General features: G+C 52.2%; 8 protein-coding genes and 1 non-coding gene across 9 annotated transcripts; 5 read left to right on the top strand and 4 right to left on the bottom strand.

Annotated features, from left to right (window-relative positions):
* Positions 1-958: 958 nt before the first annotated feature.
* Positions 959-2,843, top strand: LRP88_08927 (deoxyribodipyrimidine photo-lyase PHR1; the record flags this gene model as incomplete). The annotated part of the gene is made up of 3 exons (XM_083245423.1): positions 959-2,190; positions 2,239-2,509; positions 2,565-2,843. 3 exons carry the CDS (start codon positions 959-961, stop codon positions 2,841-2,843), a joined length of 1,782 nt encoding a protein of 593 aa, XP_083099917.1.
* A 597-nt stretch (positions 2,844-3,440) lies between these two features.
* On the bottom strand, positions 3,441-4,074 carry LRP88_08926 (uncharacterized protein; the record flags this gene model as incomplete). Its single annotated transcript, XM_083245422.1, has 2 exons — positions 3,441-3,620; positions 3,814-4,074. The coding sequence occupies 2 exons, from the start codon at positions 4,072-4,074 to the stop codon at positions 3,441-3,443; spliced, it is 441 nt and encodes a 146-aa protein (XP_083099916.1).
* A 477-nt stretch (positions 4,075-4,551) lies between these two features.
* LRP88_08925 (uncharacterized protein) lies at positions 4,552-5,028 on the top strand (the record flags this gene model as incomplete). Its single annotated transcript, XM_083245421.1, has 2 exons — positions 4,552-4,777; positions 4,832-5,028. The coding sequence occupies 2 exons, from the start codon at positions 4,552-4,554 to the stop codon at positions 5,026-5,028; spliced, it is 423 nt and encodes a 140-aa protein (XP_083099915.1).
* A 1,748-nt stretch (positions 5,029-6,776) lies between these two features.
* Positions 6,777-8,382, top strand: LRP88_08924 (uncharacterized protein; the record flags this gene model as incomplete). The annotated part of the gene is made up of 3 exons (XM_083245420.1): positions 6,777-6,895; positions 6,953-7,030; positions 7,086-8,382. The coding sequence occupies 3 exons, from the start codon at positions 6,777-6,779 to the stop codon at positions 8,380-8,382; spliced, it is 1,494 nt and encodes a 497-aa protein (XP_083099914.1).
* A 2,953-nt stretch (positions 8,383-11,335) lies between these two features.
* On the bottom strand, positions 11,336-11,675 carry LRP88_08923 (40S ribosomal protein eS21; the record flags this gene model as incomplete). The annotated part of the gene is made up of 2 exons (XM_083245419.1): positions 11,336-11,567; positions 11,644-11,675. The coding sequence occupies 2 exons, from the start codon at positions 11,673-11,675 to the stop codon at positions 11,336-11,338; spliced, it is 264 nt and encodes an 87-aa protein (XP_083099913.1).
* A 310-nt stretch (positions 11,676-11,985) lies between these two features.
* LRP88_08922 (uncharacterized protein) lies at positions 11,986-14,736 on the top strand (the record flags this gene model as incomplete). Its single annotated transcript, XM_083245418.1, has 1 exon — positions 11,986-14,736. One exon carries the CDS (start codon positions 11,986-11,988, stop codon positions 14,734-14,736), a length of 2,751 nt encoding a protein of 916 aa, XP_083099912.1.
* A 4,310-nt stretch (positions 14,737-19,046) lies between these two features.
* On the top strand, positions 19,047-22,053 carry LRP88_08921 (transcription factor domain-containing protein; the record flags this gene model as incomplete). The annotated part of the gene is made up of 3 exons (XM_083245417.1): positions 19,047-19,829; positions 19,883-20,095; positions 20,299-22,053. 3 exons carry the CDS (start codon positions 19,047-19,049, stop codon positions 22,051-22,053), a joined length of 2,751 nt encoding a protein of 916 aa, XP_083099911.1.
* A 174-nt stretch (positions 22,054-22,227) lies between these two features.
* Positions 22,228-23,334, bottom strand: LRP88_08920 (NUDIX hydrolase; the record flags this gene model as incomplete). The annotated part of the gene is made up of 2 exons (XM_083245416.1): positions 22,228-22,859; positions 22,914-23,334. The coding sequence occupies 2 exons, from the start codon at positions 23,332-23,334 to the stop codon at positions 22,228-22,230; spliced, it is 1,053 nt and encodes a 350-aa protein (XP_083099910.1).
* Positions 23,335-24,247: 913 nt separating this feature from the next.
* On the bottom strand, positions 24,248-24,330 carry LRP88_08919. The gene has a single exon. It is a non-coding gene; the product is annotated as a tRNA-Lys (tRNA).
* Positions 24,331-24,933: the final 603 nt, after the last annotated feature.

The following is a 24,933-nucleotide window of genomic DNA, read 5'->3' as shown; positions in this document are numbered from 1 at the left end:
AAGAATGAATACCGACTGGGGTAGCAGCTTCGTTTCAGACAGCTCGATTTGCGAGAACAGTGACACAAACGAAATTATCTGGGGAATAACAAGTGGTGCAAGCCATGTGGAGCGTGGATGTGATGTCGAGGAAGGTCCCTTTGGGGGTGTTGATAACAGCAGCTCAACCGAACTTGGGAGAGCAAATCTGCCAACGGATTCTTGCCAAGGGTGAATCGATCACTGTATGGAAGCGCCGGTAAATGAACTTGTGGAAGGCTTCACTGCATATATCGAGGCAAGGAATCGGATTATTCTCGAAGCGAGAGAGAACAACTTGAGGATGTGAGATGACGCCTGAGGTTGACGCGTGACGCGTGCCTGAGGTCCCTGTTAGGCGTGAGATGCCTGGAAGGGTCTAGCCAATTACAGAGCTTGAAGCTTGTCGAGGTGAAGGAACCCCAGACATCCAATAGTTGCAACGAGCGACAGAAGCAAATAATAATGTGTCAATTCAATCTAGGTTGATAGTAGAGAGAATTTTCTATCAACTGGAACACGAACGGGGGGTCGGGTCTGTAATTACCAAATTTCTGAACCCTCAGGTCTCAAGCCACTAAAAACGCCCCAGGACGGGCTGCGATCTCGACGCCCACTGACCTCGTGGAGATCTCAGATCTCTAGCGCAAGCGTGATCGCCAGGAACTCATGACGTACTTGACATCGGAGCTCCTGTTAGAAGCCAGCGCAAGCCATGCCATCACCATGGCAGCCAAAAAAGAAATAGGGATTCGTGCAGATGAATTTCATTTCTATTTCCTGCATCAAACAAAGGACGATTTGATCTGGAGCAAACATTCACATGCTCCTTCTCAGGGCTTGTAGAAGAGTGATCCCATCCAGACTCTCCCCATCCTTTTTCCGCTCGACTTTTCTACCATCATCAAAAAGTCCTTTCATTTCCTCGACTTTCACGACAATGCCTCCGAAGCAATCCAAGCGCAAAGCTTCGGCGGTGCAAAACGGAACTTCTGCAAAAAAGGCAAAGACTGCCAACACCAACGGCTCCAGCTCCGATGGCCTGCGCCAGCCCCATTACAAGGCCCAGGAGGCCGAAGAGAACAACATCGTGATTCGCAAGTTTTATCCCCCTGAGATGAGCAATGCGCGAGCCCGCGCCTACAACAACAATGAGATTCCGCGACCGATCGAGATACTTATCGGCGCCCTTGAGGACACGGCGAATGAGCGACACCGAGTTGATGTAAAGGATGCCGTTGTTCACTGGTTCAAGATGGACTTGCGCATTTCAGACAACAAGGCGCTGGCACTTGCTAGCGACAAGGCAAAGCAGGCTGGAGTTCCTCTGATTGCCATGTTTATCGTCAGTCCCCAGGATTACGAGGCGCATTTGAGGGCGCCTGTCCGAGTCGATTTCATGCTGCGAACCCTTGCCGTACTCAAAGAAGATCTAGCTAAGCTAGACATCCCTCTCTACGTGGAGACAGTCGAAAAACGAAGAAGTATCCCGGACCGTATCCTCGAGCTTATGGACGAATGGGACGCAAGTCATATGTACGCCAACATGGAGTATGAGGTCGATGAGCTTCGACGGGAAGCTGCCATGGTCCGGGATTTTGCGGAAAACGGCAAGGCTTTCGAAGTTGTCCACGACACTTGTGTCGTTCCTCCGGGGCAGTTACAAACTGGTGCCGGGAAGCAGTACGCCGTCTACACGCCGTGGTATCGCGCATGGGTTGCCCATATCCACGAGGACCCCGACCTCCTTGAGCTATACGATCCGCCAGAGAAGAACCCGGCCAGCGCTCGCAAAAATTTCAAGAAGCTCTTTGATGCTCAGATTCCAGATACTCCCAAGAACAAGCAGCTGGACAACCAGGAAAAGAAGCGATTGCGCTCGCTTTGGCCATGTGGAGAGCATGAAGCGAAGAAGCGTCTGGACAAGTTTTGCGAGGAGATGATTGGCAACTACCACAAGAAGCGAAACATTCCCTCAGATTTGGGAACGTCATGTCTGTCGGTTCACCTGGCCTCTGGAACAATCAGTGCCAGGACATGTGTGCGGACTGCTCGCGACAGGAACAAGACTAAGAAGCTCAACGCGGGCAGTGAGGGTATTCAAACCTGGATCAGTGAAGTTGCTTGGCGAGACTTTTACAAGCATGTCCTTGTAAACTGGCCATATGTTTGGTAAGTGATTGTGTCTCCCAAGTTAACTGCCCATCTAACCATGACTAGCATGAACAAGCCTTTCAAGCCCGAATACTCCAACATTTCTTGGTCCTACGATGAAGAACACTTTGCGGCCTGGTGCGAAGGCAGAACAGGCTTCCCGATTGTCGACGCAGCCATGCGACAGATGAAACACCTGGGCTACATGCACAACCGATGCCGCATGATTGTGGCCTGTTTCCTTGCCAAGGATCTCTTGATTGATTGGCGGAAAGGAGAACGTTTCTTTATGGAAAGCTTGATTGACGGCGACTTTGCCAGCAACAACGGTGGCTGGGTATGTGGACCTAAACTTGGCTCGAGGATAAGATACTGACTAGCTTTCAAAACAGGGGTTCTCGGCGAGCGTTGGAGTAGATCCTCAGCCATACTTCAGGATCTTCAACCCTCTGCTACAGAGTGAAAAGTTTGACCCCGATGGTGACTACATCCGCAAATGGGTACCCGAGCTCAAGGATTGCAACAAAAAGGAGGTTCACGACCCCTACAACCGGGGTGCCGGTCCCAAGGCCAAGAAGAATGGATACCCAAAGGCCATTGTTGAGCACAAGGACTGCCGAGAGCGGGCGTTGGAGGCATACAAGGAGGGGATTCACGTTGGAGACATGTAATGTTTTGATTCTCAAGTGTAGCTGAATAGGCATTCAACGTCAGCCTCGATGATTAACTATGTTTAATGAACCAATAACCATCGAAATGGCTGCTTCTTTCTCTGTGTGACATTTATAGGACGGTTCCATTGTCTTCCAGTGGTCTCTGTCGTTTACGGCTTCAGATTCGGCTACCTGTCCACAGCTTGTCTTTGACATCTGGTGTGTTACTCTAGCAGGGGAACATGGCACTGGATGAACAACCACGCAATTATTAAAATCATGAAACTTTTTATTTCGTCCTAGGCAAAGCAAGGGATGACTATTTTATACTACTAAATCCACCCTGGCATTGGCATCTGGGCTGAACTCTTGTTCCTCGTCTATCCCTGGCGCCCCTTCTTGGGGATCAAGCTCCAATCTTCACCTGATCCCATGTCAAGCCCTTCTTCCCATCGTGATGGGCCATTTCTACCAAATACGTGCTCACTCCATCTTTGCCCAGTCCAAAAGTATGCACGCTTCTCCATTTCCCATTTCGCATTAAATCGGGCCCATTTTTGGGCTCCAGCCTAAACCCCCTGTTTCCATTCCAAGCCCCCTTCTTCCTGAGAAGAATCACAACTCGTCGTCATGAGCACCCAGCAGCCTCTGAATGTCGATGGAAAGCAGCCTCTGCTGCACCAAAGATTGAGCTAACTGCAGTGCATCCTCGACAGGGCGAGGCCTGGCGTCCTTCAGGATCCCATCGCTGAAGACAACCATTTTGAGGTAGTATTCGGCAATGCCAACAAGATACTGCGCTATTTCCAACCGGGGTCTCCCTGGGAGGGTGTTGGCCACTCTCAAACGGGTAGCAGGGGAGGGTCTCCCACTCTCATGCTGGCTGTAGAGTGCATAAAGGGCCCTCATAACCGCTGTTTTCATCTCCTCTGTCCTGGGCTCATACCGCTGACTCTTGAGAATCTTTGCAGTCTCTAAAAGATCTCACCAGGGCGCACTTTCTCCTTGTCCAGTTCTGAAGGGCTTCGGGGTTGTCGCCTCTGGCAACCTTTGAGTCTGCAACTGCCATGAGCCCGGATTCCGTGAGACCGATAGTGCCGCTGGGCCCAACTTCAAAGTGCGTGGGGTTGAAAAGTTCTGCCATTGCGGCAACACCGAGAACTTCCTCGTGCGCATGGCCCATGAGCCTGCACGTGTCGTCGGCATCGAGTCCCTCCAAGTTGAGGTGGGCTTCGGCGGCCGTCTTCATCTTTTTGGGAGTTCCAGGATGATACAGCTCATCAGTTGCCCTCCGCTTCAATGTGGTGTGAAGGAGTTAAGAGCATTGCCGGGACTCTGATGGACCTGGAATTTCAGCTGGTATACCTGGGACAATGCGGGCCTCAAAAAAATCAGGCTGGATATTTGCTGGACTCCAATAGACCACATCTGTCGGATCAACTTCAACGAAGTTGATGGGGCTGCCGAATCGCACTTGTGGCTGGGTTGAGGTGAGAGACTGGGTTGGCGAAAGATTCTGTAGATGAGAGTGATTGGAATTCCTGGATATAGTACCCTGCAACTCTGGCCCAACCACTGTAGGCCCAAATTAGGTTTTAGTGAGGCCATGGCATCCATATCTCTTGCAGAGGAGGCCATCTTGGCCAGGAGGATGCGTGGTCCAGCCGGGATGCATCTTTCCTGTTGGCGTTCCGAGTTTGATGCCAATGTGGTAAGCGGCTGTAAAATGGGGGCTGTCAGTGTGAGAAGATATACCACGCCATTCCTGGGCGATGATATTTTCGCTGATGGGAGTGGTGACGGAGCCGGCGATAAGAAGTCTGGAAATGGCGAGTCTCACGACGACGACAACACTTCTATCGGAGCTGACCACCCCCGGTCTCACCTGTACGCTACGATCCAGGGCCTCGTCAACAAAGTCAAGAATGCCCACAACGCATTCAACGCCGGCGGTTACGACGCAAAGGGAAAGCACTAGACCGAACTCCTCCCTAATCATGAGGAAGTGTTGCTTCCCCGCTTTATCGATCCCTACGGTGAGATGGCTGGAGACATGGAGCGTGTAGCCATGTGGCTTAGAGAGATGGGCCAGGGATGGATGCTGTCCATTAACGGCAAGAGACTCGGCAACGACTCGGCCACGGCCAGAAACAACGACACTGTTATCGTCAACGCCGCTTCCCAGGCTCCCTCTGCGCAGTAGAGGGTTGAAGCTCTCGAACCCTCCGATGCCGGATCTGCGAGCGCTGACTTTACCGACCTCTTCGGCGACAACAAGAAGAGCCGACTTTCCTGAGCAGAGATGGTATGGATTGATACAGGCTTGGGATTGGGACGCAAGAAGCGTGGAGTTCTGAGGGATACCAGTGGACTTGGGGGTTTACTTTCATCCATGGATGATGGTCCTTGTAGGATGGGAGGCAGACTAGGTTGAAAAGGACAAAATGGCTGCGAAGACGAGAGCTTTTGGACTGGAACCAATAAGGGGTGATGGACGTAGCTCTCGACTCAAGATTTGCTTAGGACAGAAATAAGACTTTTCGTCCATACCTTGTCAACTTTCGCGTGTTTCCGTTGTATGTGAGATGTCATTGATCCCATTGTGCCCACGGTCAGAAGAAGCGCAAGAGCAATGGCAAGTCCATTCTCAAGCCCACCCCATCCAGACATCGAGTCCCTAGGCAGGCGGTCTCCATACCCATCAAACGCAAGCAAAACACTGCCTCCCAGGCCAGTAGTAACGGCCCATGCCCCCCTGTCCTTACTTCCCTTCTCAAGCCACCTCTAGCATGTCTAGCACCGGAAAATACATTGGGGTGTTGAGGAGATCGCCTGTGTTTGAGAAGGCTGATGGCAATGGCAAGTTACATGATGCCTCAGTAGGGACCCTCCTCTAGCCCAGAGTATTAGAACATGAACTTCTTGAGAATCAAAAGAGCCCAAAGCCACACCTTGTCTTTGTTGTGCGAGCTAAATAGCCTCACCATACTCTAGAGCAACGACAGAAGCACAGAGCCAGACGATGACAAAGGGAGATGTCTCCACGCTGGCAGGAAAGGCGCAACGCTGAAGAACGTGAACGGCTCAAGATCATGTCCCCGGAAGAATGAGCAAGGCACAATGCAAGGCAGCGAGTATTGTGTTTTTTTCATATAGTTGAAGCCCGGCCCTTGATGGGATAACTGCGCCGAAAGGTAGCAAAGCACTGAGAGAGGACCCAAAACCTGACACCAGAGGAAAAGACGAGGCGCAAGGAAAGACAGAAAGAACGGAAGTTGGAACGGGGAAAGAAAATGTGACCGGAGGAGAAAGAGAGATGCTGTTTAAGAGCACTAGAGAAGAAACAAGAACGGCACAACGAGTTATCTTGAGAGGAGCGGAAGGGGTTCAATGCAAGGAGCCGCAGAAAGAAAGGAGGGGAAGAATTGAGAAATGAAATGCATCTCATGGTGGAATTTTCTGGGAGTTGGTAGTCGAGATGAGAGACAGAATGATGATAGATAGCCAAGAGTTCAACCAAAATCCCAAGGCCAGAGAGAAGAGGAAGATGATGGAAGAGTAGCGAAAGAAGCAGAGTGCTAAAGAGCGAGAGCGGGTTCACAAGCAGTCAGCAGAGGAACGGGACAAGCTCAATGCAAAGAGACTAGAGCAGAAACCAGAACGATAAGCAAGTTATCTAGAGGAACGGAAGTAGCTGAATGTTGGGTGACGGGAAAAGAAGGGAGGGGAGTTCACCTGTCTTTAGCGAATGCCACTCATAATCCCAAGTACTAATCTCCTGGTTCAACGTGAGGCATCAAGGACAAACCAAGATGATCTCTGATCTATCGTCAGTGAATCACAGCCAGTCCTCCCCTTACGGGTATATAATCCCCTCCCCCCTGCTGAACTCATCTTTCTTCCCTTCTCATCCTTACTTCTTTTCTCTCTTCCTAGCCCGCCTGCGCCCGCCTGCGCCCGACGTCGCCCGCAGAAACCCGCCATCATCCCGCCTTCAACTCGCTTCAGCCCGCCGTCTCTCACTCCTTGTTCTCTCTTTGGTGGCAGCTCATCTCAACTCACCTCAACTGGTATGCCCCCGTTTTGGGCCCAGTCGTCTTTGTGGCATTTAAACTGACCGATGTTAGGCTCCTGATCACCGGATCCTACAACGGAGGAGCACCCTTCCATCACCGAGATTCTCACTTCAGTCCAATCCCTGTTTGGTGAGTCCATTGGCCTCATTGAGGTTGATGGCTCGCAAGTTCGGGTCCATTGCAGGCCCTCTGGGTCCTCCCACACAGAGGAGTCGCTTTCGACCATATCCAAGCTCGAATCGGAGAACAAGGCCTTGAAGGAGAGCCTCGCACAGCTGCAAGCAGTCAAAGACGGTCAGGAAACCAACATTCAGCAACTTGAGATTCGCTACAACGCCATCCTCGCCGAAAAAGACCAGCTTCGGGATCGCACCAACGCTCTGGAACAGCAGGTCCAGGAACTGTCCACGGCCAAGGACTCACTCACAAAGCTGGAGGATGCTGTCGGGACCAACCTTGAGGCCCTCTATTACAAACAGCAGCTGGAATTAACCTACCAGCAGAGCGAAGACCAGCAAGAGCTGGCGATCAAACTTGCGGCAGCTCAAGCGGAAAACGTCGGTCTCCAAAGTGAGATTCATCGCCTCGAATGCATGGAGGAGGACGATCCCAACATCGAGCCAATCAAGTTCACCCACGCCGCAATGAAGCGAAAGGCGCTGGAGGGTTTATATCACGATGGGACTCGGGCTGCAAAGAAGATGAAGGTAGCAAAGGATACACACCTGGACTTGAAGGGTTTCAACGCTGATGAGGCATGTGAGCTCATTGGCAACGTCAACCACGAAGTTCTCCGCGCTGCCTCAATGGGAGGCCTTCTCAATCTTGAGCACTTCGGCGTTGGACCGAACGGTACCATTGGTCTCACTGAATTTGGGACCAAGAAACTTGCAATCTCGGAGCGGTTCCGAGAGTACCTGGGTGGTTTCGAAGGTTGGCGCAAGGACAACGAGCTGGCCACCAAGGCGAGGAAGATCATGGCAAAAGAAGATTTCAACTGTGATGGATATCAGTTTCTCCTCCCATTGACGAACCTTCTCAATGGCCAACCAGAGGTTGCGCCAGAAGACCTCTTGCAGCGCATCAACGAGGTGCACAAGCAAACCGCGGGACTATTCATGGAACTGTTGAGCGCCGCAAAGATGCTCAACAATAACTGCATGGAGATACTGACGAATGAGATGAAGGAAACAGTCCGCAAGCCGCTCCTTGCGCTGTGTAGCACGCCCGACACCTTTGCCATACTGGACAACAATCTGCTGCCAGGAAAGACTTGCCGGGACATGGTCGAGCACATCATCGACATTACCAAAAGCTACAACAATTTGTTCGATCTCAGAAATGAGATTCTAGAGACCGCCCAACTCCCGCCTGAGTATGCGCCTTCTTCCGCGGCGGAGAAGACCTTGACTCGGTCTTTGGCAGCGCAAAAGGAGCTGTCTAACGATGTCGAGAGCCTCTTGGCAGCTGCAGATATCTAGCTCTGACCATTCAGAGACCGTCTTCAAACCCAAATCGCGATTTGGCATGTTGAAGAAGGGGGACGCATGATGATTTGGACGGGAAGGACACGAGAGGTTTTGGGTTGAAGCCAAAATGGGCCCAAGAATGGGGAAGCAGGAAATGGGACTAAATTATTGTACAGAGGTCAAGCTTGGAATCCAGTTAATAGAATATTTGCTAAATATTTGCTCGGAACAGAAATGAGGCTTTTGGTTCATCTCTTATTAGGCTCCGCGTGTTTGTGGTCACCATGCCCAACAGGAGATCAGGGGTACTTAACCCAGTTCTCTCCATACTAGTTGGCGTCTCACTTATATTAACACTTAGCATGGCAGAAGCCATTCAAATCAACCTGGGGGAATCCAGCCAACTTCAGCATCCTCCACCTAAAACAGTCTGATGATCTGTATTGCCACACAATAGCGATGGTCTTGAATCTTCCCAAAGTACGATCTGTGCTTGATTCTGGCGCAGCCGACCCAAGCATTGTTGGAGCTCACCCTCCCCAGTGACGCTCACCAAATCAACTCTTGACAATATTGTAGCATAACCATGAAATCCGGCACAGTGATAAACACTGAGGCTAACAACGGGAGTGGCGATGTAATGCAGGAATAGGAGATAGCGTCTCAGAAGTCCTCTAGATGGTGCTCAGGGATCGAGTATTTGAATGAGCGCAGAACAGCATAGACGACGGGCGCGTAGTCTTTGGCAACCATTTCTTTGACCCAGGGTTGATGGTCCGCACCGGAAGATCCATGTCCCACTCGCGCGAGGATGCCAGCGCACTTTCTGGACCTCCCTGAGAGAGATGCTTCCGTCTCACACCTCGATGAGCTGTAATACTTGGCAAGAGTTGTTTGAAATTGCGACTATGGCTATGGTCTTAATACCAGAGACTTTCTGCGCAACATAGTTCCCCGATTGCTGCTAGACCGGAAACTGGACGCCCCTGGTCGTTGAGGCCTGAGCAGCGAGTATCTGTTGCTTCTCTTCTACCCTCCTTTCGAAACTGCAGAGCCAGACATCCAATGTCAAGCGTGCCAAGATCTGAGTTGATTCAAATTAGCAAATGCAGCCTGGCTGAGAGTTGGGAAAGCTCACAGTCTGTAATGGCCGAGACAAATACCTCTGTGGAACAAGAAGAGCAAGTATCGGTGGCATTGAGATAATGGTCTCTTTTGGGGCAATGGAGGTGAAAAGACTGGCATTCTGGCCGCGCAAGGCCCTGAACTGCGGCAGCAGTGGGCAATTAATTGCCGTTTGGAGGTCACATCTCATGATCAGCAACGAAACGTTCAAGCCTCTCCTCGGAGTAAACCCTATGCTGGAGCACTCTGACGAATACCATCAATTTGTCAAGATCCTCCCCAAATACCGATACAAGTCGAATTGGGGATGAGACGGAGGGGTCCAGGGCCACAAGCCGTTGGTACTTTTGAAACTGCATGCCATTAGCAATGCAGGTCTTTATTCAATGACCAAGGGGTGTACGAACCTTTGATTGAACGCTATTCAACTGTATCTGCAGTAGGCCGACTGACATCGTCCAAGTCGTAGGAAGACGCAGGCGCAGCTTGTGTTGCCGAGGGGTAGGGACAGACATTCTGCCTTGAAGGAAAGAGACAATGCTGATTCATCCGAAAACACGGTTTTGGAACGTTGTAGTTCTTCTTCTCGACGATAGTATGGCTATAGAAATCGCCATCATCGTCCTGGGATGTATCGTTCAGGCTGTAGTCATCGAAATAATAATCGAAATCACTATCGTCGTCGAGCTCGTAGTCGAGATCACTACACTCTCTGAGATCCGATATCAGGTGGCAGGTGCAAAGACCTATCTCCAAGCAAGTGAGTGTCAGTTGACGGAAACGCATCCAGCACGAGGGACTTACCCTTCATCGTATTACGCCTTCTCGTTCTTCGAATACCTTCGCAAATGTGAGAGGCCAGCAAGTTAGTTCCTACTAGGGGTCAAGGACGAGTGAAAGTAAGGCCAGGAAATGAAAGTCAATGGCTGAGGCGAGAATGGGAAAGGCGATGGAAGGTACGAATGAGTGCCGTACCTGCCTTCTCAGGTAGGTACGTACACAGACTGCGAAAAGAAGAGGTTAAAGGCATGACCTAAGACTCCACGAAAGATGGCTAATGAATCATTAAAGAATGATCAATATAATAAATAAAGTAGATCATAAGTGTTGTGTTTTTATAAAAGTGAAGCAAAGCGTGAGAGCACTTGGCGCCTCCAGTATCACAGCTGCCAGTGCGATGAGATGTGCTAATAGGGCAGGCAAACATTTATTGAAGAATCAAGTTGAAACGACAGTGTAGGTCGATTGCAAGAATAAAGACGATCAAAAGCTCCAGTCTACGCGGCGAAAACTACCAGCCTTGGAGGCCAGTGCAGAACATAGCATTAAACATTGGGTCATGCAAGCGTGGCGACTCTGGAAGTTCATTCCCAGGAGCTCAGGTCGACACCGATCACATCAATAGACAAAGGGCGAGGATTATCACAAGAAACTCAATAACGCATGTTAGACCCGTATCTGTACCATAGCAAACGACTTGAACGCCACGGCTTTTTCAGAGCCTGTTCAATCTGCGGCACGGAGGCTATCGAGGTAGCCCCAGAATCCCCGGAGTGAGGTGAACCGTGAGGTCTGTCCGAGGAGACTTTGCTAGCCGGGGGGGTTGGGTGCACGATCACCACTTTGTCACATCGTCGAGCATAGAGTCGGGATATCGTAGTGTTGTCTCAAAATCGAGCCGAACGCCTCGAATTGGATTTGCTAGATGCAGCCAACCCTAGTTTCTTTCACCCATGCCTTCTTTGCCCGAACCATAACCCTGAGGCCAATTCATGTCAGAATCCCATTCCGAGGGAGCCCAGGACCAGATTGCCAAGTACCTTTTCCGAGTTTTCTTGCTTTATCGCTGAGCGCTCCAGACGTTCTTGAGGAGGCCGTCTCGCTGGGCCAATCGGTTGAGGGAGTCGTCGCTCTCGCCCATCGCTCGGACGAAACCGCAGAGGGCGTAGACGTGGTTCTCGCCCTGGACGGCACGGCCGTTCTCATCGACCTTAGCAATAGAGATCTGGACGGAGCCGTGGTCCTTGGCCTTGATGATGCGGTTGGTGGCGCTGCACTTGCGGGGGACGTAACTGGTGATGCGACATCAGTATGGGATTGTTCGCCGATGCGGCCGTCCGCGGACGGCGTCTTGAGTTGGGCTCTTACAGGTCCACGATCTCGCCACGGTCGTTCTCCATTTTTGCGGTTTGAGGAGGGGGTTGTTCGGGGTGGTTTGGGTGATTGTTTCGGCGTGGGATGAGGTCGTCGCAAACACTTAGTGAAAAAAGCTCCCGTCAATTTTTGGCGTGGTTGCCAAATTTCCCCTCGCCTCGTGGGGCATGAGCCCTTGCTGTGGGTCATGTGATCAATCACGTGATCACGCGACTGACTCGCGAAGCTCCCCCCTGCCCCTCCAGTCTGCCTTGATGGCGAACCACTTGTCGATACAAGGCAGACAAGGTGGCATTTTGAGGCGATGATTCCGCCTTTCCCGCCTTCTCGCCTGACCTGAACTTGGGCACCATTTTGCTGCGCACAAAGGGCCTGAGATGCGCTTTGCGCACTCAGATTGCTGCCCTGACCGTAATGGCATCCCCTGACGTGTTTCAATCATCACCACTTCGAGAAGCACGACGCGAACGAGCCCAAATCGAATCCTCGTCCCCCGCCCTCCCGCCACTCCAAGATCTCCTCTCGCAGAAACCAAGCCGTCCCCCGATCCGAAGTGGCAGCAAAGCCGTCCCCATCCCAGACCATGCTCCATCAAGTTTCATCTCGGCCCGTCATCTTTTGACATCGACGGAAGCAACTCATGACGCAGTTTCTGCGTCTTCGACCGCGGCGAATCGAGCGTCTGCAGAGTCCAGCGGGGCAGGTTTCATTGCAAACGATACCCATGCTTCTGTGCCAGCACAGGATGACGATATTGTCATTGTGCAAATCTCTGGAAAGTCGTCCAGGAAGCCGCGAAAGCCAAGAGCTCCAAAGACAACTACAAAAAAGAAAGAGGAGCCAACACAAAATGCCGCGGATACTGAATCTCAAAATGGCGGGAAGGGCAAAAAGGCCTCAAGGGCCAACAAGAAAGAGGACGAAGGTGTGACGACGAAGCCCAAGGCAACAAAGCCGAGGAAGAAACAGACGGGTACTATGAGTAACCACTTTCCACCAGTTGCTGAGCCCGATCTGCCTGCAAAATCAAAGAAGAGTGACGCTCATGAGCCTCTTCATCTTGAACAAGCACCCGCCCGAAGGCTAGACTGGACACCGCCAGCTCAAAAGACTGTCATAAACATCGATTCGGATTCGTCCGCATTCAAACAACTTGCCTCTTCCGAAACTGGCCAGCCAATGCCAGCTTTCAAGAATCTCGTTGAGGGCTACGCTTGTCTTGAAGCAGCACCCCAAGCACTAACATTTGCATCAGATGAAGATTCGAGTTTCCTGAAAAAGCGGAAACTCATCGAGCTTGTAAACACGAAGGAGGCCAACCCATCGGCGGCTATTCCTGAAAAGTCACCCAAGAAAAAGGCACCGAAGAAGAAGGCTCGGACAATCACAGAGCTTGCTACGGCTGCATACAAAGTGCCTACTCAACCTGATCCTGAACCACCAACTGCCTCCATATTGGATCATTTTCAGGCCGCCGGCAATGCCAACACGTCAGCTACTGAGCAAACAAAGAAGGCCAAAGGCAAATCAAACCCACGCAAGAGAGTCTCGAAGGTTTCAAAAAAGAAAGCGGCACCGCCAAAACCTGTCTTACTGTCTCCAGGTGCAGCTCTCGCCCAAGTCGCAAACCAAGATTTCGTGTTCGGTACCTCGAGCCAGCTAGCCAGAGAAGAGTCTCCGACTGTCCTAAGGGACCTTCAGTCCGCTTTGATGCAGTCAAACCAGGTCGATGATGTAGATTTCGCTACGCACATCAACAGCGACGCTATTGATCCACCTGAACAACGAACCAGCCTCTGGGACGCAGCCGCTCGAGACACCGAGGGTGACCTGTTTGATGTCGAGGTGATTAATCTCACAGAAGACTCACCACGCTTACTAGAAGAGACGCATGATGCAAACCCATTTGGGTATTTCAGGGGTGGCAATCGGGCCAGTGCTCCGGATAGTGTGGCTGAGAATCCTATCTCTGATGATCATGTTTCCTTCGCCAACTTATCGGACCTTATGCCTTCACCCACCAGAAGTCACAGACAAGAGGATGACGAAGGATCACCATTCTTCTCCGACAGTGATCTTTCTGCTAGCATTGAACTGCAGCGGCCCGCCTCTGCGCAGACACAACTCCGCCAAGAAACCTTTGCTCCAGCGGCAAATCCTCTTAACGGAGAAGCAGATGTCCGCGAACAGCCGCCTCGTCCCAATTTTGAAGGTTACACAGATGTTCAGCTTGCTAAAGAAATCAGGACCTTTGGCTTCAAGCCCATCAAAAGAAGAAGTGCCATGATTGCCCTTCTTGACCAATGTTGGCAGAGCAAGACGCGTATGGGTCAGGCAGGTGTCCACACAATCACCAAGCGAACCTCTTCGACCCCAAAGACTACAAAGACTAAAGGCCCTGTTTCTGCCAAAACCGATGCTAAGAGGCCTCGAGGCCGGCCACGGAAAAACAGTCCAAGTGCTTCGGAACCCCAGGAACCACCCCCTTCTGCTCAACCACCAGAAACTCCCAAGAGACTTCGTGGTCGACCAAGGAAGAACAGTCTCGCTTCATCAGTAGGCACAGCCTCTCCGACGAAAGCAAAAACTGCCCCAGCACCCAAGAAGCCGGCCGCAGCCCCCAAGTCCCCAAAGCGCAGGAAGGGAGCTGCCAATCCTGTGATTGAGATTCCTGACTCCAATTCAGACTTTGGAAGTGATCTCGATTCATCGCCAGACTCTTCCATGGACGAAATGTTCTCGCCGCCTCCACTGGACTTGTCCCTCTCAACTGGTGACGATACCGAGCTCTCCCTCACAGGAACTCAAAATGACCAAGAAGTCGTCTTGTTCGAGTACATCGCCAAAGCTATCCGGTCGGCTCCTCGCACTACTGATCCGATGGAACCCTCATGGCATGAGAAAATCCTACTTTACGATCCAATCGTCCTCGAGGACCTCGCAGCATGGCTCAATACCGGCGAGCTCAGCCGCGTGGGTTACGACGGAGAGGTCAACCCCAACGACGTCAAGAAATGGTGCGAGTCTCAGAGCATATGCTGTTTATGGCGAGTAAATCTACGTGGCAAAGAACGGAAGAGGTTTTAATCATACATTGGCGAGCGCGGCGTTTGACGGAGTCGTTTCCATCACAGCATTCCTGGACTACATCGGCGTTATTACAAGCATTGGTCTACATTTCGGCTTCGACATATGTGGAGCCTTCTATACTAGCATGACAATCCACAGGCTCAATGATACATTTTCGTCTTGCACACAATTGCCTCCACCCATACTCGCAACGACCCATTGTCGACGCGGTAAACCCCGATCACTTTTGCAGACCTCTCCTAGAGCTTAGGTGAAACATTCACGGGGCTGATCAAGACTAAAGTTCATTCTTTGCGTTGTTGACATTAATAGGAAATGCTCGAGTAACGACCTGGTTGACAAACAGCATCACGGCACCCATGTGCATTCTGGTTCCTCAGTGCGCCTGCGCGGGTATCATGTCCCTCTCTCCTCGTCCCAGTCGCCATGCTTGATATTAGCCGGCTTTGGCATTCGGTGTTCCACCGCCGACGCCGATGATGCCACTGATTTCGTTAGGTGCATTAACGAAGATCTCGAGGGGACTTTGCATGTTAGAGTCTGCAGCGCAGAAAAGAGTGCTGGAACACGTACGAAGGACCACTGTTGTCGGCCATGATTTGAATGTGAGTCTTCGGTTCTTGGTCTTTGTGTGAAGGTTTAATGTTTGCAGAGTCCTTGCCAGAGGAGACGAACAGAACCATCGAGGTTGCAGTGCACAGTTGAGATGCCTCTTAGTCCAAGGCGCGGATGTTGGCTGCTTTATACTTCGACCATGCCTCATAGCCTTCCGATCAAGCGAGATGTCCCTAGCGCGCTGCGAAACATTATCTCCTGGGATCTATCAACGACAACTCCATCGAAAGCCATTCTCCAATGATATGACACCACATTTTTGCGATGCGGCTCTGCTCGACGAATCACTGACCGTCGCGTGCCGTAGCTGCTCGGAGCACACCACCTTCGGAGCGTTGTTGCATTCCGTCTTGACTATCGCGATGCAATGGAACCCCTTCCCCAGCTCGTCTGGGACAGGGTAGATGACGCGCCAGTGACGGCCCCAGAGACTCTCGCGCCGTCAAGCGGCCAGTCTCAGACACACGTGTCGATGCCCTGTATTGCTGGACTATGGAACAGGGGTGTCGGGGAGGAGGGCGTGTGTTGGGTTCGATGGCTACCTTCTCGTGACCCTCACACTGGCCTGTGGTTGCCAGCCATCCTACATGGTCAGCTGAGACCTTTAATTCACGACTTCGAGCAGATCACGACAGCTCATCAATACTGCATCCGGAGATATTTGCTGTCTGGGGTCTGGGAGGGAGCTGCTTGAGCCAGTGAGACCATGCTACGCGATACGGCTCCTATTTGCTAGAGATGGTCTCAAATGCATGGCCTAGAGGGATGTCTATCACCTTGGGAATATTCAGTCATGCTCCTGCAATGCAGCCGGGGTCAGGCCTTCATGTTCATCAAGACATGTGGGCAGCACTTGTCTCGTCACATCGACCACCCCCGCCCAATGGTCCGATCCCCCCCCATCCCATATGCAAGCTGCAAAGGGCTTGAGGAGTCCCCGACTTTCATGCATCCTCCGGCCAACTGACGTTTTCCCTCACCCAAGCCGAACAATGGCCGCCCAATCATCTGGTGCCATCTCAGAGACAAGGCCGCGCACATCGGTCTCCCGGTGAGCGATTGTCTTGCCACTACTTGAAGATGAGGCTCTGCTTTATAAGAGCGATTCTCCCCCCAAGGCTGGTCAAAGGCCTCATGGGCCGAATACCGTATACCCAGCCGCCGCTCGCGATACGCGCACCATACAGCTCATACTTGTCGACCCCTCACTGGCCGGGTTAAGTCGGGGTAGCTTTGCGAGCTCTTCCCTGTCGCATTGAGCTATCTTGCTGAGTGCTTGATTCAAAAGCAAGATTACAGAAGCCAAGCCTGAGGGGTATCGAAGCTCGGAGCCGTGCCTTGAGCCGGCCACGATTCCCTAGCCGCGTTAGCCTGGAGGGCTAAAGCGGCCTGACGGCGACCATGGGACGGGCCAATATGGCGGCGCCAGCAGGAGAGTTCAAAGCATAACGGTAGCCACGTTCTCCGTAAAGTTGACTGGTTTCAACAGGTTCTTTGTTATTGGTGATGGATGGCTCGGCTGTGATAAGAGCCTTGTGTGGGATGCCCTTTAGCCCGGAGCGGAAGTGGGGCCGCGCCGGCGGGATATCGGCAGCAGATGCCGCAAATCCCGGCGGGCTCCGACATGGCTCTTGGAGATGCACATTGAACCAGGCCTCAATTCGAGGTATAGAATGGATGGCGGGGTGCGTTTTTAGGATGATCATAGACTCGTCCAAACCAACTGCATCCGATGTGCGCTGACGTTGATAAAAAGACGCGTACAAGCACAAACTGTGCGATCGTGCCTGGTGTTCTCAAGAAACGGACCTGAGGGCTCTGCGCATATTCTTGGCCTTTCCCTGCTGCCAATTACAGTTCTGAATTGACGTTGCAACCCGCTGTGCTAGTATCTGGCAGCGTAAAGTGAAAGCGTCAAGTGATTCCGGCTACTTGGTCGCCGCGACTCTCGGTTCCGAAGCCATGACGTTGAGGCTGCAGGCCTGGGTTATCGGAAGACGGCGTCCGGGGCTGGCAGCTGCACATGGGGGAGTTGGAGGTGTTGGCCTTGTGATTCATCGGAAACGGCCTCATGCACCTTGGAGATGGCGTTCGAGAAGGATTCTAGGGAACCACGCGAGACGACGCTCGACCAACAAAGGCCTAACTCCTCTCTGAAGTCATCATAAGTAACTTGACATGAACTATCCTAAAATGATAAAAGAGATATCATAATAACGGATCACTCTAGATCTATCTTACTTCATTATTGTCTTACGTTATTAACTCCCCGTAGGGGAGGGTAAGCTAAGGCTGATGGATGTTATCTTCTTGTCTCCCATCGTTGTCTCCCGTTGTTTTCTCTTTGACCCGCGTGGGAACCGATGTGCAATGTGCAACGAGCTGAGCTGGGCTGAGGCGCGTGACACCGTTATCGGTTGAGACGAGGCATCGAGACGAACCGTTAGTTCGTGGGGAGAAAGCTTGGCTAAAGCATGAAGGGTTCTGGTTTGCCAAAGTGCAAACTATCAGCGTCACAGCCGGCTGGAGGCGAGTTCTTGACATGTGAAGGTTGGCGGCATTGAAGAACAAAGGAATCTCCAGGCTGAGTTCAGCGACGCCTCGGACATGAGGTCGGACTCCGCTTCTATAGCATTTTATTTGATTATTCTTTGTTTTATTTTGTCTGAATGACTCAATTGCGCCCCTGAGTCATCAAGTTCTGAATTCCAAATCCCGGCCAAGAACGAAAGCTCCGACCCTCCGGAGTCCGGACGGCCGGCGTGAAAGTGCGCCGACGAAGGATGACAAATTACCGGTCGGCCTTCGCAGGGCTCGGAAGTCCGACAGAACAGACTGGCAGACAGGTTCAATAGAGCCTAGGCGTGGTATTGTTTGATCTGGTGACATGAACTAACCGGCGGCATGGCTGTTTATGGTTATGTGTAACCTTTGTCAGTCTCTGGAAAGGTGGGATTGGATGGATCCATCCAGGGATGTCAATCGAGAGGCAAAAGAGGAGAGAGAGCGGTGGTCAAATCATGCCGCTCTCCGACGTTAGGGCCAAACGTGATTGAGTGATGACGACAGAGACAAAAAGGTCGACAGCTCGTTGGATCGTGTCGATGGTGAATATGGGGTTAGCGCTGACTCGAAACATAAGCGAAAGAAAGAAATGCTCTTGAAGCAGCTCAAACGTCGAAAGAATCCAATCTTGATGCCCAGCTTTTGTTTAGTTCCAGGGTGGCTAATTCCCCGTCCTCAGCAGCTGGCTAGCCCTACTACACGTACTTATCCCCGGAGTGTTAGGGCGTCTTAGGCGGCCCCGGCGCTGTAAAACATCGCCTGTCTCCGTTCGCCGAGTGGTGCCAAGAGGAGCAGGCTCCAACAGATCGCCAGCAAACCCCCACTCACAAGAATCATCGCAACCTCTCTTTTCATTCCATGTTCCACCTCGACAGCAGCCTCTTCAGCCTCTTGGCTCTCGCTGGCTTCACGACAGCTTTTCGCATGCAAGACCTTGGGCATCAACTTGCAGAACCGCCTCACCGCATCGCAGCTCGTTGATGGCCTCAACCAGACCCTAGCGTCCATTCCAAGTCCGCGGACAGTCCATCTCTGCCCGACACGACACGACACGATCGACCCCACGTCCATCCACCATTCAACTAGCAGATTTTGCCGTCCCTTGACCGACGTAACACCAGACCAACATGTCCTACCTAGACGGCTTAACCCTCGGATACAGCTTCAACAACAATGTATCCGAGGGACTTCCCGACGCCGCACAGCAGTCCACGGCATCCCCGCCGTCCAACAATCCCCATCAGACGTCGCATCGCAGCAGCCAGCATCGACCGTCATCGCAAGGCAGCGTCACCGTCTATCAGACCACGGGCCCCGACGCCCACACCAGCCCGATCCAGGCACCCGGGAGCAGCACTCCGGCCCTGAACCCGCGATCATGCGTCACCTGCCGCCGTCGCAAAGTCCGTTGCGACAAGCAGATGCCCTGCTCCAATTGCCGCCGAGCTCAGATCCCATGCGTCTTCCCCGCCCCCGGTCGGGCACCGCGGCAGCCGCGCCCAAGAGACCCTAATGCGCCCCCAAAGAACTCGAGCCAGCGCGAGATCGAGCTGATGAAGCGCCTGAGGAAGCTCGAGGGCATCGTCGAGGAGCTGAGCGGCCAGATCGAGGTCGAGTCCGGGGGCAAGGGTCCCTCGTCGGCCAATTCGCCTGAAGCTGCGCATGGAGCGCAGGCCTCAAACCTTGACCGATCAGCAACCTTTCCCCAGAGGCATTCATCCAGCGCATCTTCTCACCCTGGCGTCCTGGGTCCATCGAGTGGGAGCCCGAGAGGTAGCGATGCCGCGAGCGATCAGAGCGAGGCGACCCGGAAGCAACTACACCAGAAGTTTGGGCGACTGGTGTTGAACGACCAAAGTGGGAGCCGAAGATATGTCAGCAACGGCTTCTGGGCAAAGCTTAACGACGAGGTTGGTCTTTCATATTGTAGTATGGCTTGTTGAAGATGGCTAACTGTCCCTAGCTCGACTCTATTCGAGAAGAGACGCAAAAACTTACCGACGAAGACTTCGACGACTCGGATTATGAGGAGACTCCAGATAGTTCCCCCTCATTGGTGGTCCCGGCAGATCACCACTCCTTCATCTTCGGATACCGCTCTGCAGATGTCAACCTCGAGAAATGCCGCCCTCTACCCTCTCACATTCCGTTCTTGTGGTCTGTCTACCAGGAGAACGTAGAGCCACTTATCAAGGTGCTACATATTCCGTCAATGGAGCCGATATTCCGTGACGCGAGGAAGAACCATGAGCAGCTCTCACCTGGAAACGAAGCTCTGGTGTGGGCGATCTATTACGCTGCTATCACTTCACTCGAGCCCGAGGAGGCAAGTTCAGCCTTGTGCGAAAATATTGGAGCAAAACTAACTAGATAATGCAGGTTCGAGCCAATCTTGGCGTCAACAAGGAAGACGTCCTTACGCAATATCGTTTCGCTGTCGAACAAGCCCTCGCAAAGGCCAATTTCCTCAACTCATCCGACACTTCGATAATCCAAGCCTTTGTCATATTCCTCGTCGTGGTCAGGCGTCAAGATGAAAGCCGCTTTTGTTGGTCCTTAACCGGGTTGGTGGTTCACCTCGCTCAGGGCATGGGTCTTCATCGAGACGGATCACACTTCGGACTGAGTCCCTTTGAGACGGAAATGAGGAGACGTCTCTGGTGGGCATTGCTCGTGCTCGATCTACGGTCTGCAGACGAACTGGGCACTGATCTCATCATTGGGGATCTATTCTACGACACTCAGATGCCCAGTAACATTAACGACGCCGACATCAACCCGGAGACGACAGAATTCCCCGAGCCGAGGGAGGGCCGTTCTGACTGTGCGGTGGCTCTAGTTCGCTATGAAATTTGCAGTCTCTCAAGACGCCTTCTCCGAGCTGCATCAGCATCAGCTTCGTTCTGCCCCAAGGGGGCACCGCTCGCTAATCTCGGGCTCGCAGAACGAGAGCAAATGCTAATCGAAGTATATCAAAGAGTCGAGGGCAGATTCTTTAAGCATGTGATGGATGATACGGACCCCTTGTACTGGATGGCAGGCATGATTGCCCGCATCATCATGGCCAAGATGTGTCTCGTTATTTATCAGCCCATGCTATTCCCCGGCTCTGATGGTGAGCTTTCGGCCGAAGCCAGACAGCGTGTCTACGTGGCAGCGATCGAAATTATCGAGTACAACCACATTCTCAACACGGATTCGAGATGCAAGCAGTACAGATGGCTGTTCAAGACATACACAAACTGGCACGCCATGGCGTATTTCCTCATCGAGAGCTGTCGCCGTCCGTGGACTCCTCTTGTGGAGCGCGGGTGGCAGGCGCTCAACGGCTATGAGGGACACCCAGCCGAATACGTCCGCTCTGCCGATTATACGTCTGTCATCCTACCCATACGAAAACTATACTTTAGAGCTGGCAAGCACCGAGCCACAGAGATTGCCCGTCTTCGCAGCAACCCCGAAGAGGCACGTCGTGTGGAGTTTGAGGAGCGGATGAACTCAGCTCAAACGTCATTTGAAATGATACCGGCTGGTGAGGACAAGATGGATCAGATGAGGGGGAGGTGGAGGACCCTGGTGCGATCAGATGGAAGCAACGTGCCCATATCTACACCAGCTGAGCTGAGCCCTATGGCGCCTCCAGCAATGCTTCAGCCAGGACCGCCAACATCACAATCACGACCTCGAACGCCCGCAGCAAACGAGGTTCCATCAAACATCAACCTCTCGGAAACCGCTATGGGACTCATGAACGAACTAATGTCACAAACTGCGAATTTCCCCATGACGACATTCTATCCATTGAACGAGATCGGATCGGCCGAGATGAGAGCCGCTACATCAACAGGTTCAATGAGTACACCAGGCATAACAGCTGCTCAACTACCCCAGCAGCAGCAAACACAGGTTGGGGGACTGGGTCAGCCATTTTCTCAGCAGCCACTACAACTGCCCAAGGACGACAACCCACCCCCATATCTCTGGCCTGATCCATATCCGGCCATGGACGAGAACTTTGACAACACAGGAGGCGATGATGTCGACATGTTGGGTGACGACTTTAACTGGCAGGATTGGAGTCAAAGTATTCGTGGCTTGGAGATGGAGAACACGCAGGGGCAGAAGGGATGGTGATTCAAAATGGCATTGTAACATTGGATGGCAAAAAGGGTTGTGTTGGATTTGACTGCGCCTGTATGATACCCGGTGGAGTTTAGATGGTGCAATCAACATGGATTTAGACAAACTTCCACTCCGAATACAACCAAATTGGTTGTTTGAACATGGAGCATATATAGCTTCTAGCATCTATAACTTCTCGCTACTCGCTTGGCTCTTCTTCTCCTCTTCCAAGACGTCTTCTCTCCTCCGGACCTCAACGTTGGTCGGCCCGCCTTTGCCAAAGTTGACGAGCACCACACGCTCCCAGTCTCCTCCCCTCTCCGAGTCCTTGAGCTCTGGTCCAGGCTTGTCTAGTCCTAAAACGACTCTCTTGTCCTCTTTTCTGATAAAGAGGTTGTGAGGGCTCATGACCTTGTCGCCCCACGGGATGGTTGCCGTCTTGTGCTCCTTGCCCTTTTCTGTCTCTGCTGTCGGTGTCCTCTTGAGAAAGGAGAGAAGCTTCTTGCGCTGGGCGGCAAGTTGTAGGGGCCCTTCTTCCAGCGATCCAGACCGACTGGTGAATATGTCAGAGACGAGGGTGAGGAGATAGGCCTGGGGAGGGAACAGGATGATGGTGTTGTCAGCAGCACGGGAGAGGAAGGTCTTGGCTGGGGCAAAGAGCGCAGCGGTATGCTCAATGCCATCATCAGGAGTTGGAATGAGCATCTCAGACGGCATGTTGCCGCGTGTTAGAGGAAGCATGTAGAGATACATCTGTGTTGTGAAACGCTTTGCGTTTATGGTGGGAGTGATCCATCGTGTAAAGGGGATAAGGCCATCTATCATAACCATCAGCTCTCTCATTTTCAGTCAATGCAACTCCACACACGAACCCAGGTCTGGCTCAGCGCCTACAGATTTCAACCACTCGAGAAACTTGACCTGGTTGCCGTGAATCTGCTTCCTCGCTGTGTCCCGCTCCTCGATGCTCAGATTTATCAAGCCGCCGTTCTTCTTGGCCAGCAAGATGCCCGTCTCCTCGAACGTCTCTCTAATGGCGCCGATCCTATACGCCAGCCCATCTTGGTGCCTCTCTGGCGAATCCACGGCGGGAATCACACCGTCGTGGTAAGGGTCCAGGTTTCCGCCGGGAAAGACATGCGCCGAGGCAAAAGATGTTGAAGTGTGAACGCGGTGCAGCAGCAACACGTCGTTGACGGGAGAGACAAGAAGTACTGAAGAGCTAGGTCGCGGTTCAGACAGCGGACGCTTGCCCGCGGAAGAAGACGGTCGTTTCTGAGTCTTGGAAGCCATTATGAGTATCGAAGGAACAAGACGCTGCGCATGCCGGGGAACAACAAAGCTACATCTAGAGCCGCTGCGGAGAAGCAGCTGTGAGAGCGGGCGCCCAATGGAATTGAGCGGAGGAGGCATGGGTGATTGTTGGGTTGTGAGGGTTGAGGGGAGAGCATGTGAGGACTTGAAGCGCGGGCTAGGGGGGTGACGTCGTGCCGAGGTCCGCTTCTGATGGCGGTTCATCGGCTCCGAAAGATCGGTGGAGGCGGGGGCTGCGGCCGAGAATAAGCGGCGGGGACGGGGCCGGTTCGGCCGGTGGTAAGTGAGCTGTGATTTTATCAAAATTGTGCGTTTAAAGAGAATTGGGTGTTCTTGTGGTTGATGAATGAGCTTTTTTTTTATTGCAGAATGCGACTTTTATTAATAATGAAGTTACTGACTTTGGGTCCAAGAAATCACCCTAACGCACTTTTCCTAATAGCCTTCTTCGGCATATCAATGTCTGGTACCCAAAGCCTTCTCTGAAGTTCAGAGTACACACAGGATGCCCCAGAATATCTTCAAGAGAAAGCAACGAAACTACAAACGCATGTAGAAGCCAAGGGAATAATAGAAACTAGCTCCCGTCTCCCTTATGAACCGGAAATTCCACAACGTTGGTGTGTTTTAGGGTAGGGAGTTGGCTGGCCTCCGTTCAGCTTCTGACAGGGTTGTTTCTTGAGAGCTACACGAGATTCGGGTATCAATGACATCACATTGCTCGTATTGGTTTCTACATTTATATGTACTTGTCAATTTTGCAATGATATGCCCCTCTGGCAAAAAGTCATCACTCCGCCACACACAAATGTCCAAGTACCCCCACCAAAAAATGGTAAAAACGGCCAAAAAAGAAAGCACTTCTCAATCATGATTATAGTGTTATAGGAACAGCCCGATGCGGGGGTCGAACCCGCAACCTTGAGATGGTGAACTCATAAGAGTCTCACGCTCTACCGATTGAGCTAACCGGGCGTGCTTCGCCCGGGCATCTGGCCCGTTTGACGTTGAGGTCGGCGTCTCGAAAACCGATTTATCAACGGGAGGATTTGTGGAATCAGGGCTTGGAGAGATGGGTTCTGGTTGGATGCGTGGGTGTGTGGTGGATAGGTGGTTCGATGGGGCCTGCGGTTTGGGTGGAGTCGAGGTGTGAGGAGCGCCGTGTTGATGTACTTGAGTGTTTGACTGTGGTGTAAGATTGTGCAAAGAGCTTGGTAGAAAAGAGTGAAAAGGAGAGAATAAGAGGTGAAATGAGAAGGAAAATTCAAATACATCAACCCCTCTCCAACAAACCAAGTTCATCATCGTCATGGCTGACAGTGTTGAGCAACCCTCTTCACCAAGGGAGACGCCGTGGTTCTTCAAGGTGGATCCTCATTGGCCACCTGGAGCCTTCTCTCAAGACCACCTCTCAGTCACGTGCACAAGACCCATTCGCTTCCCATAGGGTTTCTCACCCCACACATCTATCTCATTGTTTGGGAAAATTTCGCCTGAAAAGCTCTTGTTCACGACGGCATCTCGAGACCCGGCACGACTCTTTACGAAGTAACGCCACACTAACCCCCCTCAGACACA

The sequence above is a fragment of the Fusarium phalaenopsidis genome (assembly GCF_050370095.1).
Source record: "Fusarium phalaenopsidis strain FUZ10S chromosome Unknown contig_32302, whole genome shotgun sequence".
Lineage (NCBI taxonomy): Eukaryota > Fungi > Ascomycota > Sordariomycetes > Hypocreales > Nectriaceae > Fusarium > Fusarium phalaenopsidis.
This window is presented reverse-complemented; position numbering and strand designations above follow the sequence as displayed.